At 64.1% G+C, this 14585-nt stretch overlaps 1 protein-coding gene across 1 annotated transcript; it reads left to right on the top strand.

Moving 5' to 3' along the window:
- Positions 1–1154: 1154 nt before the first annotated feature.
- USF1 (upstream transcription factor 1) lies at positions 1155–14581 on the top strand. Its single transcript, XM_064401668.1, is given in 12 exon segments — positions 1155–1219; positions 4234–4303; positions 4713–4761; positions 6448–6566; positions 7670–7771; positions 8859–9048; positions 11001–11088; positions 11791–11849; positions 12748–12842; positions 13480–13608; positions 14363–14396; positions 14399–14581. Coding segments are annotated over 11 exon segments (927 nt in total). The 5' UTR covers positions 1155–1219; positions 4234–4294; the 3' UTR covers positions 14452–14581.
- The last annotated feature ends 4 nt before the right edge of the window (positions 14582–14585 follow it).

The following is a 14585-nucleotide window of genomic DNA, read 5'->3' as shown; positions in this document are numbered from 1 at the left end:
ACCAGAGTGAGAATTCCTGTGTCAGAGATGCTGGTGGGTTGTTGGTGTTTATTTATAGATTTGATTTGATTTAATTTGATTTGATTTTATAGTTTAAATTTAATTTTATTAATTTATTTTATTATTCATTATTATTTTTATTTATTTATTTAATTTTATGTTTTAAAAGTTAACTTAATAGTTTTCTACTTTATTTTAATTTTTTAATTTTTTAGTTTTAAAATTTATTCTAAATTATTTTTTATTACTTTATTTCTATTATTATTATTATTATTATTGTTATTATTATTATTATTATTACGACTATTATTATTATTTAAAAAATTTAAAATTAAATTTATTTTTAAATTTAGAAACTTTGGGGCATGGGGACAGAGAAATGAGGGCATGGGGACACTGAAACATTGACACAGGGAGATATTGGGACATTGGGATGTGGGGACAGGGACATTTGGGGACACTGGGACAGGGAGAAATGAGGACATTGGGACACGAGGTCATTTGGGGACATTTGGGGACAGTGGGATACGGGGACATGAGGTCATTTGGGGACACGGGGACAGGAGAACACGTGGCTGGGGCACCTGGGCACACAGACACACAGGAACAGGAGGACACAGCCCCCACGGGGACAGGGGGACACCGAGGGGACGCTGAGGCGACACAAGGCCGCCCACAACCCCCGGCCTTTGTTTACACCGCCGCCATCTTTGCCTCAACATGGCGGCGCCCACAGCGGCCTCACCACGGGGGCGGCCCGGGCTCTCCGGCCGCATCCCCCAAACCCCTCCGGTGCCGATGAGCCGGGCGGGGGTCCCTCACTCTGGGCAGCGCCGGGCCCTGTCCTCACGCCCTCATCGCGGCCCTCACCGAGCGCCGCCCTCTTCCAACATGGCGCCCGCCCTCACCCAAGATGGCGGCGGGGGCGGCGGAAGCGCCGCGCGCCTTCGCCGTCTAAGATGGCGCCGCGCGCGCCGCGCCGCGCGCTAAGATGGCGCCGGGCCGTGAGGGCCGCCCTGCCCCGGCGCCAAGATGGCGGCGCGGCGCGGCGCGGCGCGGCGCCCCCGGCCCAAGATGGCGGCGCGAAGCCGGGCCGGGGCCGCGTGAGGGGGGGAACTTCCGCCCGCGCCCAAGATGGCGGCGCGGCGGCGCCGTGCGCATGTGCGGGGGCCCATGGCGAGACAAGGGGCCGAAGGCGCGCAGGGCCCGAGGCCGAGAGGTACCGGGGGGGCCCCGGCGGCCCCGGGGGGCGAACCCCGCCGGTAACGGCGGCACCGCGGCCCCCGGCGCGGCCCCGCCAGCGGGGGGGGAGCGGCCGCGCCCGCCGGGCCCGCGGGGAGGGGCGGGGGGGGGGCGGGCGGGGGTGGCCCCCCCCTCAGGCGCGCGCGCGGCGCGTTGTCACTGTCGCCCCCCCGGTGCTGTCCCCTCCCCCCGCTCGGTAACGACCCCCCCCCGTGTGCCGGGTGTCACCCCCGTGCGTGTCGCCGCCCCCCCCCTCCCCGCCGCCCCCACTTTGTCACCGTTTTGTGTCCCCCCCCCCCCGCCCGTTGTCGCCCCCCCCTCACTTTGTCACCCCTTTTGTGTCGCCTCCCCCCCCTCTGTCCCCCCCCGTGTGCGTGTCCCCGTTCTGTCGCTGTCACCCCTCAGTTTGTCACCCCCCCTCTGTGCCCAGCCCCTCCCCCCGTGTCACCCCCCCCCGTGTCACCCCGCGCTCTGTCACTGTCACCCCCCCCTCCGTGTCACCCCCCCCCTTCGTGTGTCCCCTCTGTCACCCCCTCCCTGCCCCCCCCAGCTCTGTCACTGTCACCCCCCTCCCGTTTTGTCACCCCCCCCTTGTGTCCGTCACTGTCACCCCCCCCCCCCGGTTCTTGTCCCTCCCGGGGTGTCATTGTCACTGTCACCCCCTCATCCGTGACCCCCCCCGCTTGTCACCTCCCCGTGTCCCCCCCATTTCCCCGTCCCGGGGGAGGTGACAAGGGACAGCGCCCCTCCCCCGGGGGTGACACGGAGGGGGCACTGCCACCGCTGGGGGTGACACTGGGGACACTGAGGGGGACGCTGTGGCCGCCTTGGTGACCCCAACAGTGCCACCCCCGGGGGGGCTGGTGGCTCTGGGGACAAGTGTGTGGCTTTGGGGACACGCTGGGGGGGGGGAAGGGGGCAGCGAGAGGGGACACCTGGCCATGTGGCTGTGGCCACAGCGGGTGGCCTCTGGTCAGCTGTGGTGGCCCTCACTGGTGGCTGGTCACAGTGGCCACTGTCCCGTGGTGGTCACCAGTGACAGGTCACAGTGCCAGTGTCCCATCATGGTGGCCACTGTCCCATGGTGGTGGCCAGTGACTGGTCAGGATGGCCGGTGTCCCATCCCAGTGTCTCATCCCAGTGTCCCATCCCAGTGTCCCATCTGTGTCTCATCCTGGTGTCCCATCCTGGTGTCCCATCCTGCTCCTGTCCCCATGTCCCAGTTCCTGTCCCCATCCCTGACCCCCTGTGACCCCATGTCCTTTGTCCCATCCCTGTGTCCCTGTCCTGTCCCTGTGTCCCTGTCCCTGACTCCCCTGTCCCCATCCCTGTCCCCATCTGTGACCCCCCCTTGTCCCTGTATGCCCTCAAGTCCCTGTCCCTATCCCTGTCCTGTCCCCGTGTCCCTGTCCCCATGTCCCTGTCCTGTCCCCATGTCCCTGTATCCTCATCCCTGTCCCTTATCCCTGTCCCCATCCCTTGCCCCTGTCCCCATCCTTGTATTCCTGTGTCCCTGTGCTGTCCCCACCCCTGTCCCTGTCCTGTCCTGACCCTGTCCCCATGTCCCTGTCCCCATCCCTGGATCTGTGTCCCTGTCTCCCAACATCCCTGACCCTCCTGTGCCTTGCCCTGATGTCCCTTGTGTCCCCAATGTCCCCGTGTCCTGCTGTCCCTGACCCCGCTGTCCCTGTGTCCCTATGTCTCTGTCCCCATGTCCCTGTGTCCCTGCTGTCCCCGTGTCCCTGACCCCTGCTGTGTCGGTGTTCCCCGTGTCCCCGTGTCCCTGACCCCACTGTCGTGTCCCCGTGTCCCTGACCCCACTGTCCCTGTGTCCCCATGTCCTTGTGTCCCCATGTCCCTGTGTCCCTGCTGTTCCCATGTCCCTGCTGTCCCCGTGTCCCTGACCCCACTGTCCCCGTGTCACTATGTCCCCATGTCCCTGTGTCCCTGTCCCCTTGTCCCTGTCCCTATGTCCCCATGTCCCTGCTGTCCCCATGTCCCCGTGTCCCTGTCCCCATGTCCCTGCTGTCCCCATGTCCCCATGTCCCTGACCACGCTGTCCCCGTGTCCCCATGTCCCCACTGTCCCCATGTCCCCATGTCCCTGACCGCGCTGTCCCCATGTCCCCATGTCCCCACTGTCCCCATGTCCCCGTGTCCCTGACCGCGCTGTCCCCATGTCCCCGTGTCCCCACTGTCCCCATGTCCCCACTGTCCCCATGTCCCCGTGTCCCTGTCCCCATGTCCCCACTGTCCCCACTGTCCCCATGTCCCCGTGTCCCTGTCCCCATGTCCCCACTGTCCCCGTGTCCCTGACCACGCTGTCCCCATGTCCCTGTGTCCCCATGTCCCCACTGTCCCCATGTCCCCGTGTCCCCACTGTCCCCATGTCCCCACTGTCCCCATGTCCCCGTGTCCCTGACCACGCTGTCCCCATGTCCCCGTGTCCCCACTGTCCCCATGTCCCCGTGTCCCCACTGTCCCCATGTCCCCGTGTCCCCACTGTCCCCATGTCCCCGTGTCCCCACTGTCCCCGTGTCCCCGTGTCCCCGTGTCCCCGTGTCCCTGACCACGCTGTCCCCATGTCCCCGTGTCCCCACTGTCCCCGTGTCCCTGACCGCGCTGTCCCCATGTCCCCATGTCCCCGTGTCCCCATGTCCCCATGTCCCCGTGTCCCCGTGTCCCTGACCGCGCTGTCCCCATGTCCCCATGTCCCCGTGTCCCCATGTCCCCATGTCCCCATGTCCCCATGTCCCCATGTCCCCATGTCCCCGTGTCCCTGACCGCGCTGTCCCCATGTCCCCACTGTCCCCATGTCCCCGTGTCCCCTTGTCCCTGTCCCCACTGTCCCCATGTCCCCTTGTCCCCGTGTCCCTGCTGTCCCCATGTCCCCATGTCCCCGTGTCCCCGTGTCCCTGACCGCGCTGTCCCCATGTCCCCATGTCCCCCATGTCCCCATGTCCCCGTGTCCCTGACCGCGCTGTCCCCGCAGGGCTCTGAAGGCCGTGAGGCTGCTCCGCTCCCGCCCCGCTGATGCCCGAGGGAGCCGAGCCATGAAGGGGGTGAGTGGGACCCCAAAACCCACCTGGGACCCCAAAACCTGCTCTGGGACCCCAAAACCCACCTGGGACCCCAAAACCTGCTCTGGGACCCCAAAACCCACCTGGGACCCCAAAACCTGCTCTGGGAACTCCCAAAATGGCTCCAGGACCCCCCAAATCTGACCCAGGACCCCAAAACTTTGACCTGGGACTCCCCCAGACTGCCCCAGGATCTCCAGATCTCATCTGGGACCCCCCAAAACTGCCTGAAGATTCCCCCCAAATCTGATCTGGGACCCCAAGAGCCCCAGAAGTGCCCCATGGGTGGGACACATGAGGGCGTGGGCGATTTGGGGGATCCCAGATTTGGGGTTTGGGTGTTCTGGGGGCTCAGGGACCCCCCCTCACTGTTTTGTTCCCCCCCCCCAGGCAGCAAAAAGCAGCTGAGACCGAGGAGGGGACGGTGCAGATCCAGGAAGGTGAGGGGGGACCCCAGCATTGGGGTTTGGGGGGGATTTGGGGAGGTTTTGGGTCTTTGGGGGGGATTTGGGGAGGTTTTGTGTCCCCCCCAATCCTATGTCACTCGCCACCCCAGTTTGGGGTGCCCCTCATCCCGTGCCCCCTCCCCAATTTCGGGTGTGTGCTCCCCAGTTTAGGTGCCCCCTCCCCAGTTTGGATGCCCCCTCCCCAATTTAGGGTTTCCCCTCCCCAGCTGGGGGTTCCCCCTCCCCAGTTTGGGGTTTCCCCTCCCCAGTTTGGGGTTCCTCCTCCAGTTTAGGGTTTCCCCTTGCAGTTTGGGTGCCCCCTCCCAAGTTTGGGTGTCCCCCCAGTCTGGGTGTCCCCAATCCCGTGTCCCCCCAGTCTGGGTGTCCCCAGTCCCGTGCCCCCCCAGTCTGGGTGTCCCCAATCCCGTGCCCCCCCAGTCTGGGTGTCCCCAGTCCCATGCCCCCCCCAGTCTGGGTGTCCCCAATGCCATGCCCCCCAGTCTGGGTGTCCCCAATGCCGTGCCCCCCCCAGTCTGGGTGTCCCCAATCCCGTGTCCCCAATGCCGTGCCCCCCCCAGTCTGGGTGTCCCCAATGCCGTGCCCCCCCAGTCTGGGTGTCCCCAATGCCGTGCCCCCCCCAGTCTGGGTGTCCCCAATGCCGTGCCCCCCCCAGTCTGGGTGTCCCCAATCCCGTGTCCCCAATGCCGTGCCCCCCCCAGTCTGGGTGTCCCCAATGCCGTGCCCCCCCAGTCTGGGTGTCCCCAGTCCCGTGCCCCCCCAGTCTGGGTGTCCCCAATGCCGTGTCCCCAGTCTGGGTGTCCCCAATCCCATGCCCCCCCAGTCTGGGTGTCCCCAGTCCCATGCCCCCCCCAGTCTGGGTGTCCCCAATGCCGTGCCCCCCCCAGTCTGGGTGTCCCCAATCCCGTGTCCCCAATGCCGTGCCCCCCCCAGTCTGGGTGTCCCCAATGCCGTGCCCCCCCAGTCTGGGTGTCCCCAATGCCGTGCCCCCCCCCAGTCTGGGTGTCCCCAATGCCGTGCCCCCCCCAGTCTGGGTGTCCCCAATGCCGTGCCCCCCCAGTCTGGGTGTCCCCAATCCCGTGTCCCCAGTCTGGGTGTCCCCAATGCCGTGCCCCCCCAGTCTGGGTGTCCCCAGTCCCGTGCCCCCCCAGTCTGGGTGTCCCCAATGCCGTGTCCCCAGTCTGGGTGTCCCCAATCCTGTGCCCCCCCAGTCTGGGTGTCCCCAATGCCGTGTCCCCAATCCCGTGTCCCCAGTCTGGGTGTCCCCAATCCCGTGTCCCCAATGCCGTGCCCCCCCAGTCTGGGTGTCCCCAATCCCGTGTCCCCAATGCCGTGCCCCCCCAGTCTGGGTGTCCCCAATCCCGTGTCCCCAATGCCGTGCCCCCCCAGTCTGGGTGTCCCCAATCCCGTGTCCCCAATGCCGTGCCCCCCCAGTCTGGGTGTCCCCAATCCCGTGTCCCCAATGCCGTGCCCCCCCAGTCTGGGTGTCCCCAGTCCCGTGCCCCCCCAGTCTGGGTGTCCCCAATGCCGTGTCCCCAGTCTGGGTGTCCCCAGTCCCGTGCCCCCCCAGTCTGGGTGTCCCCAATGCCATGCCCCCCAGTCTGGGTGTCCCCAATGCCGTGTCCCCCCAGTCTGGGTGTCCCCAATGCCGTGTCCCCCCAGGCTCGGTGGCCACGGGCGAGGACCCCACGAGCGTGGCCATCGCCAGCATCCAATCGGCCGCCACCTTCCCCGACCCCGGCGTCAAGTATGTGTTCAGGACCGAGGGCGGCGGCACGCAGGTACCGACCTGGCACACCTGGGGGCACCTGGGGGGGCTTGGGGACACCTGGGATACACCTGGGTACACCTGAGATACACCTGGGGGCACCTGGGGGGGCTTGGGGGCAGCTGGGATACACCTGGGTACACCTGGGCACACCTGGGCACACCTGGGTTACACCTGGATACACCTGAGATACACCTGGGGGCACCTGGGCACACCTGGGATACACCTGGGGGCACCTGAGGGTACATGGGCACACCTGGAGTACATCTGGGGTGGCTTGGATACACCTGGGGACACCTGGGGACACCTGGGATATACCTGGAGTACACCTCGGGTGGCTTCGATACACCTGGGATACACCTGAAGTACACCTGGGCACACCTGGAGTACACCTAGGGACACCTGGATACACCTGGGGGATGTTGGATACACCAGGATACACCTTGGGGGCCTGGATATACCTGGGGAGGCACCTGAGATACCCCTGGGCACACCTGGGCACACCTGGGATACACCTGGGCACACCTGGGAGGTACCTGGGGATTGGGGGGGCTTTGGTTGCACACCAAGAGCAGGTGTGACACACCTGGGGACACCTGGGGGACACTGTGGGGTGGCTCTGGGGGTCTCTGTGTCGCACCTGTGTGAGGTGTCCCACCTGTGCCAGGTGCTGTACCGGGTGATCAGGTGGTGACACAGGGGTTTGGGGTCACTGTCACACCTGTGTCCCACCTGTGCCAGGTGATGTACCTCGTGATCAGGTGGTGACACAAGGGTTTGGGTCACTGTCACACCTGTGTCCCACCTGTGCCAGGTGATGTACCTCGTGATCAGGTGGTGACACAGGGGTTTGGGTCACTGTCACACCTGTGTCCCACCTGTGCCAGGTGCTGTACCGGGTGATCAGGTGGTGACACGGGGGGTTTTGGGGTCACTGTCACACCTGTGTGAGGTGTCCCACCTGTGCCAGGTGCTGTACCGGGTGATCAGGTGGTGACACAGGGGTTTGGGTCACTGTCACACCTGTGTCCCACCTGTGCCAGGTGCTGTACCGGGTGATCAGGTGGTGACACAGGGGTTTGGGTCACTGTCACACCTGTGTCCCACCTGTGCCAGGTGATGTACCGGGTGATCCAGGTGGCTGACGGGCAGCTGGACGCGCAGACCGAGGGCACCAGCGCCATCAGCGGCTACCCGGCCACACAGTCCATGACACAGGTGCGTCACCTGGCCACGCCCACTGCCACACCCCGTCCCCATCCCACCTGTGCCCCGCCCAGGCCATGACACAGGTGTGTTGTGGTGCCACGCCCACTGCCACACCCACTGTGGCACCTGTGCCCTGCCCAGGCCATGGCACAGGTGTGTCACCTGGCCACGCCCGCTGCCACACCCCATTGCCACGCCCTGGGCCTCACCTGTGCCCCACCCAGTCCATGGCCCAGGTGTGTCGTGGGGTAGGGTGACACCTGTGTCCTGTCCCACCTGTGTCCCACTTGTCTCTCACCTGTCCCACCTATCCTACCTGTCCTATCTGTCCCACACCTGTCCCTCACCTGTTCCACCTTCCTACCTGTCCCTCACCTGTCCTTCACCTGTGTCCCTCACCTGTGTCCCTCCCCTGTCCCCCACCTGTCCCCCTGTTGCTCTGTCTCACACCTGTGTCCCTCCCCTGTCCCTGTCCCTCACCCGTTCCCCCGTCTCATCTGTCCCTCACCTGTGTCCCTCACCTGTTCCCCTGTCCCCCATTGCTGTCCCCTCTCCCTGTCCTGTCTCTCTGTCCCCATCCCTGTCCCCATCCCTGTCCCTTGTCCCCCATCCCTGTCCCCATCCCTGTCCCTGTCCCTCTCCCCATCTCCATCCCCGTCCCCATCCCCATCCCCATCCCTCTCCCATCCCTCTCCTGTCCCCTCTCCCTGTCCCCTCTCCCCTCTCCTGTCCCCTGTCCTCATCCCTGTCCTCTCTCCTGTCCCCTGTCCCCTGTCCTGTCCCCTCTCCCCATCCCTGTCCCCATCCCTGTCCCCCCTCCTGTCCTCTGTCCGTGTCCCCTCTCCCTGTCCCCTCTCCCTGTCCCCTGTCCTGTCCCCTGTCCCCCATCCCTGTCCCCCATCCCTGTCCCCCATCCCTGTCCCCATCCCTGTCCCCTCTCCTGTCCCCTCTCCCTGTCCCCTCCCCTGTCCCCTGTCCCCATCCCTGTCCCCTCTCCTGTCCCCTGTCCCCATCCCTGTCCCCATCCCTGTCCCCTCCCCTGTCCCCTCCCCTGTCCCCATCCCTGTCCCCATCCCTGTCCCTGTCCCCTGGGCAGGCGGTGATCCAGGGCGCGTTCACGAGCGAGGACGCGGTGGAGACGGAGGCGGCTCCCAGCGAGACGCACTACACCTACTTCCCTGCGGCGGGCGTGGCCGACGGCGCCGCCGCCACCGCGGCCACCGCGGCCACCGCCGTGGTCACCACGCAGAGCTCCGAGGCGCTGCTGGGCCAGCCCACGCCCACAGGTGAGCCCCGAACCTGCCGGGGCGCCTGGGCCGAGCTGGGGGCACCTGGGGTGGGTCTGGGGGCACCTGGATGGGTTTGGGGGCATCTGAACAGGGTTTGGGGGCACCTGGATGGGTCTGGGGGCACCTGGATGGGTCTGGGGGCACCTGGGGTGGGTCTGGGGGCACCTGAACAGGGTCTGGGGGCACCTGGATGGGTCTGGGGGCACCTGGGGTGGGTCTGGGGGCACCTGGGGTGGGTCTGGGGGCACCTGGGCCGAGCTGGGGGCACCTGGACAGGGTCTGGGGGCACCTGGGGTGGGTCTGGGGGCACCTGGGGTGGGTCTGGGGGCACCTGGGCCGAGCTGGGGGCACCTGGACAGGGTCTGGGGGCACCTGGGGTGGGTCTGGGGGCACCTGGGGTGGGTCTGGGGGCACCTGGATGGGTCTGGGGGCACCTGGGGTGGGTCTGGGGGCACCTGAACAGGGTCTGGGGGCACCTGGGGTGGGTCTGGGGGCACCTGGATGGGTTTGGGGACACCTGAACAGGGTTTGGGGGCACCTGGATGGGTTTGGGGACACCTGAACAGGGTTTGGGGGCACCTGGGGTGGGTCTGGGGGCACCTGGATGGGTTTGGGGACACCTGAACAGGGTTTGGGGGCACCTGGATGGGTTTGGGGACACCTGAACAGGGTTTGGGGGCACCTGGGGTGGGTCTGGGGGCACCTGGATGGGTTTGGGGACACCTGAACAGGGTTTGGGGGCACCTGGATGGGTTTGGGGACACCTGAACAGGGTTTGGGGGCACCTGAACAGGGTTTGGGGGCACCTGGATGGGTCTGGGGGCACCTGGATGGGTTTGGGGGCACCTGGACGGGTCTGGGGGCACCTGGATGGGTCTGGGGGCACCTGGATGGGTTTGGGGGCACCTGAACAGGGTTTGGGGGCACCTGGATGGGTCTGGGGGCACCTGGATGGGTTTGGGGGCACCTGGACGGGTCTGGGGGCACCTGGATGGGTCTGGGGGCACCTGGATGGGTTTGGGGGCACCTGAACAGGGCTTGGGGGCACCTGGGGTGGTTTGGGGGCACCTGAACAGGGTTGGGATTCATCTGTCCCAGTTTGGGCTCACCTGGATTGGGTTTGGGGTCACCTGGGCTGCTCTGGGGGTGTCTGGGGTTGGTTTGGGGTCACCTGGGCTGCTTTGGGGGCACCTGGGATGGGTTGGGACTCACCTGGATGGGTTTGGGGTCACCTGAACTGAATTTGGGCTCACCTGGGCCGGTTTGGGGTTACCTGGGTTGGGTTTGGGGTCATCTGGGTTGGGTTGGGATTCACCTGTCCCAGTTTGGGCTCACCTGGCTGGGTTTGGGGTCACCTGGGTGGGTTTGGGGGCAGCTGGGTTGGGTTTGGGGTCACTGAACTGAATTGGGGCTCACCTGGGCCGCTCTGGGGGCACCTGGGATGGGTTTGGGAGCACCTGGGTTGGGTTTGGGTCACCTGAAGCGAATTGGGGCTCACCTGGGCCAGTTTGGGGTCACCTGAAATGGTTTGGGAGTTACCTGGGTGAGTTTGGGGGCACCTGGGTTGGGACTCACCTGGATGGATTTGAGGTCACCTGGACAGGGTTTGGGGGCATCTGAATTGAATTTGGGCTCACCTGGGCCGGTTTGGGGTTACCTGGATGGGTTTGGAACTCACATGGGTGGATGCATTTGGGCTCTCACCTGTGGGTTTTGGGCTCCCACCTGTGGGGCTGGGCTCTCACCTGTGGGTTTTGGGGTCTCACCTGTGGGGCTGGGCTCTCACCTGTGGGTTTTGGGGTCTCACCTGTGGGGTTGGTCTCTCACCTGTGGGTTTTGGGCTCTCACCTGTGGGTTTTGGGGTCTCACCTGTGGGGCTGGGCTCTCACCTGTGGGTTTTGGGGTCTCACCTGTGGGGTTGGTCTCTCACCTGTGGCTCTGGGCTCCAGGGCAGTTTTTCGTGATGATGTCACCACAGGAGGTGCTCCCGGGGGGGGCCCAGCGCTCCATCGCCCCCCGCGCACACCCCTACTCCCCGTGAGTACCTGGGCACACCTGGGCACACCTGGGATACACCCAGACACACCTGGGCACACCTGGGATACACCCAGACACACCTGGGGCACACCTGGGGCACACCTGGGCACACCTGGGATACACCCAGACACACTTGGGCACACCTGGGGCACACCTGGGCACACCCAAACACACTTGGGGCACACCTGGGATACACCTGGGATACACCCAGACACACCTGGGCACACCCAAACACACCTGGACACACCTGGGATACACCCAGACACACCTGGGCACACCTGGGCACACCTGGGATACACCCAGACACACCTGGGGCACACCTGGGCACACCTGGGATACACCCAGACACACCTGGGGCACACCTGGGCACACCTGGGATACACCCAGACACACTTGGGCACACCTGGGGCACACCTGGGCACACCCAAACACACTTGGGGCACACCTGGGATACACCTGGGATACACCCAGACACACCTGGGCACACCTGGGGCACACTCAGGTCATGCTGAGACACGCTCAGACACACCCATGTCACACCTGGGGCGCAGTGGGACATAGCCAGGCACACCTGGGCACACCTGGGACACACCCAAACACACCTGGGATACACCTGGGCACACCTGGGATACACCTGGGCCACACCAGGGATACCCCTGGGCACACCTGTGCCCACCTGTGCCCACCTGTGCCCCTCCCCAGGAAGTCGGAGGCTCCCCGAGCCACGCGGGACGAGAAGCGCCGGGCACAGCACAACGAAGGTACTGGGACAGTCCCCTGAGGGACACCCCGATCCCAAAGGGACACCCCGATCCTAATGGGACACCCCAATCCCAAAGGGACACCCCGATCCCAAAGGGACACCCTGATCCTAATGGGACACCCTGATCCCAAAGGGACACCCCAACCCCAAAGGGACACCCTGATCTCAAAGGGACACCCTGACCCTGAGGGACACCCCGATCCTAATGGGACACCCCGATCCCAAAGGGACACCCCAACCCCAAAGGGACACCCCAATCCCAAAGGGACACCCCGATCCCAAAGGGACACCCCGATCCTAATGGGACACCCCGATCCCAAAGGGACACCCCAACCCCAAAGGGACACCCTGATCTCAAAGGGACACCCTGACCCTGAGGGACACCCCGATCCTAAAGGGACACCCCCATTCCTGAGGGGCCATCCCAATCCCAAAGGCTCATCCCAATCCCAAGGGTCATCCTGGGACCACCCCAATTCCCACGGGCCACCTGAATTCCCAGTGGCCCTGTTCCTGTTCCCAATCCCGTTCCCGTTCCCAATCCTGTTCCCCATTCCCATTCCCATTCCCATTCCATTCCCGTCCCCATTCCCGTTCCCGTTCTATTCCCACCCCAATCCCAATCCCATTCCCGTTCCCGTTCCCGTTCCCGTTCCCAATCCCATTCCCGTTCCCATTCCCACCCCAATCCCATTCCCGTTCCCGTTCCCGTTCCCATTCCTGTTCCCAATCCCGTTCCCATTCCCACTCCCGTTCCCGTTCCCATTCCCATTCCCGTTCCCAATCCTGTTCCCAATCCCATTCCCACCCCAATCCCAATCCCGTTCCCAATCCCGTTCCCGTTCCCTTTCCCATTCTTGTCCCCATTCCCGTTCCCAATCCCGTTCCCGTTGCAGTGGAGCGCCGGCGCCGGGACAAGATCAACAACTGGATCGTGCAGCTGTCCAAGATCATCCCCGACTGCTCCATGGAGAACACCAAATCCGGACAGGTCCCAGCCCCGCCCCACGGGTCTGGGGGTGGCATCTGGGGTCTGGGGTCTGGGATTTGGGGTTGGGATTTGGGATCTGGGGTCTGGGATCTGGGATTTGGGGTCTGGGATTTGGGATTTGGGATCTGGGATTTGGGATCTGGGATCTGCATCTGGGATTTGGGATCTGGATCTGGGATTGGGATCTGGGGTCTGGGATCTGGATCTGGGATCTGGGATCAGAATCTGGGATTTGGGATCTGGATCTGGACCTGGGATTCGGGATCTGGGGTTTGGGATTGGGATCTGGGGTCTGGGATTTGGGATCTGCATCTGGGATCTGGGACCAGGATCTGGGGTCTGGGATTTGGGAGCAGGATCTGGGATGTGGGATCGGGATCTGGGGTCTGGGATTTGGGAGCAGGATCTGGGATGTGGGATCGGGATCTGGGGTCTGGGATTTGGGAGCAGGATCTGGGATGTGGGATCGGGATCTGGGGTCTGGGATTTGGGAGCAGGATCTGGGATGTGGGATCGGGATCTGGGGTCTGGGATTTGGGAGCAGGATCTGGGATGTGGGATCGGGATCTGGGATCTGGGATTTGGGATCAGGATGTGGGATTTGGGCTCTGGCAGTGACCCCAAACCCGCCCCGCAGAGCAAGGGCGGGATCCTGTCCAAGGCCTGCGACTACATCCAGGAGCTGCGGCAGAGCAACCTGCGCCTGAGCGAGGAGCTGCAGGGCCTGGACCAGCTGCAGATGGACAACGAGGTGCTGCGCCAGCAGGTGCGACTGGGAGCACTGGGAGTGGGTCATTGGGGTCACTGGGAATGGGATTGGGGTCATTGGGATCGATGGGATGGGCCTGGAGCAGCTGCAGATGGACAACGAGGTGCTGCGCCAGCAGGTGCGACTGGGAGCGGGGCTGGGAATGGGATTGGGGTCATTGGGAATGGGATTGGGGTCATTGGGGTCACTGGGAATGGATTGGGGACATTGGGATCAATGGGATCAGGACTGGAGCAGCTGCAGATGGACAGCGAGGTGCTGCGCCAGCAGGTGGGACTGGGGCAACTGGGAGGGACTGGGAGCACTGGGAGGGACTGGGAGCACTGGGATGGGGTCCTGGGGGATGTTTTGGGGTCTCTGGGTGATATTTTGGGGTGCCTGGACCCTCCAAACCTCCTCGGGACACCCCAAAATCCAGGGGAGGAGCTGAAGAACGAGAACCTGCTGGTTTGGGGTACTGGGCTGTACTGGGAGCACTGGGAGCGCACTTAGGGGATGTTTTGGGGGTCCTGGCTCATATTTTGGAGTCTCTGGGTGATGTTTTGGGGTGTTTTGGGGGTGTTTTGGGGTGCCTGACCCCCCGAACGCAGGTGGAGGAGCTCAAGAACAAGAACCTGCTGGTTTGGGGTACTGGGGGTTACTGGAGCACTGGGAGTGCCCTGGGGGATATTTTTGGGGTGCAGGGTGATGTTTTGGGGTCTCTGGGTGATGTTTTGGGGTGTTTTGGGGTGCCTGACCCCCCCGAACGCAGGTGGAGGAGCTGAAGAACAAGAACCTGCTGCTGCGGCGCAGCTGCGCCAGCACGGGCTGGAGATCGTCATCAAGAACGACACCCACTGACCCCAAAAACCCCAAACCGCCCCGAAACCCCCCCGGGACCCCCCCCCACCCCCCAAAAAAAAAAAATCCGCTCCCTTCACCCCTCCCCCCGGCGCTCGGTTCTGCCCCTCCCCCCCCCAATCATGTCGCCCCTC

The sequence above is a fragment of the Passer domesticus genome, chromosome 32, assembly GCF_036417665.1.
Source record: "Passer domesticus isolate bPasDom1 chromosome 32, bPasDom1.hap1, whole genome shotgun sequence".
Taxonomy (NCBI): domain Eukaryota; kingdom Metazoa; phylum Chordata; class Aves; order Passeriformes; family Passeridae; genus Passer; species Passer domesticus.
Note: the sequence above shows the minus strand (reverse complement) of the source record. Positions and strands in the feature narration are given on the sequence as shown.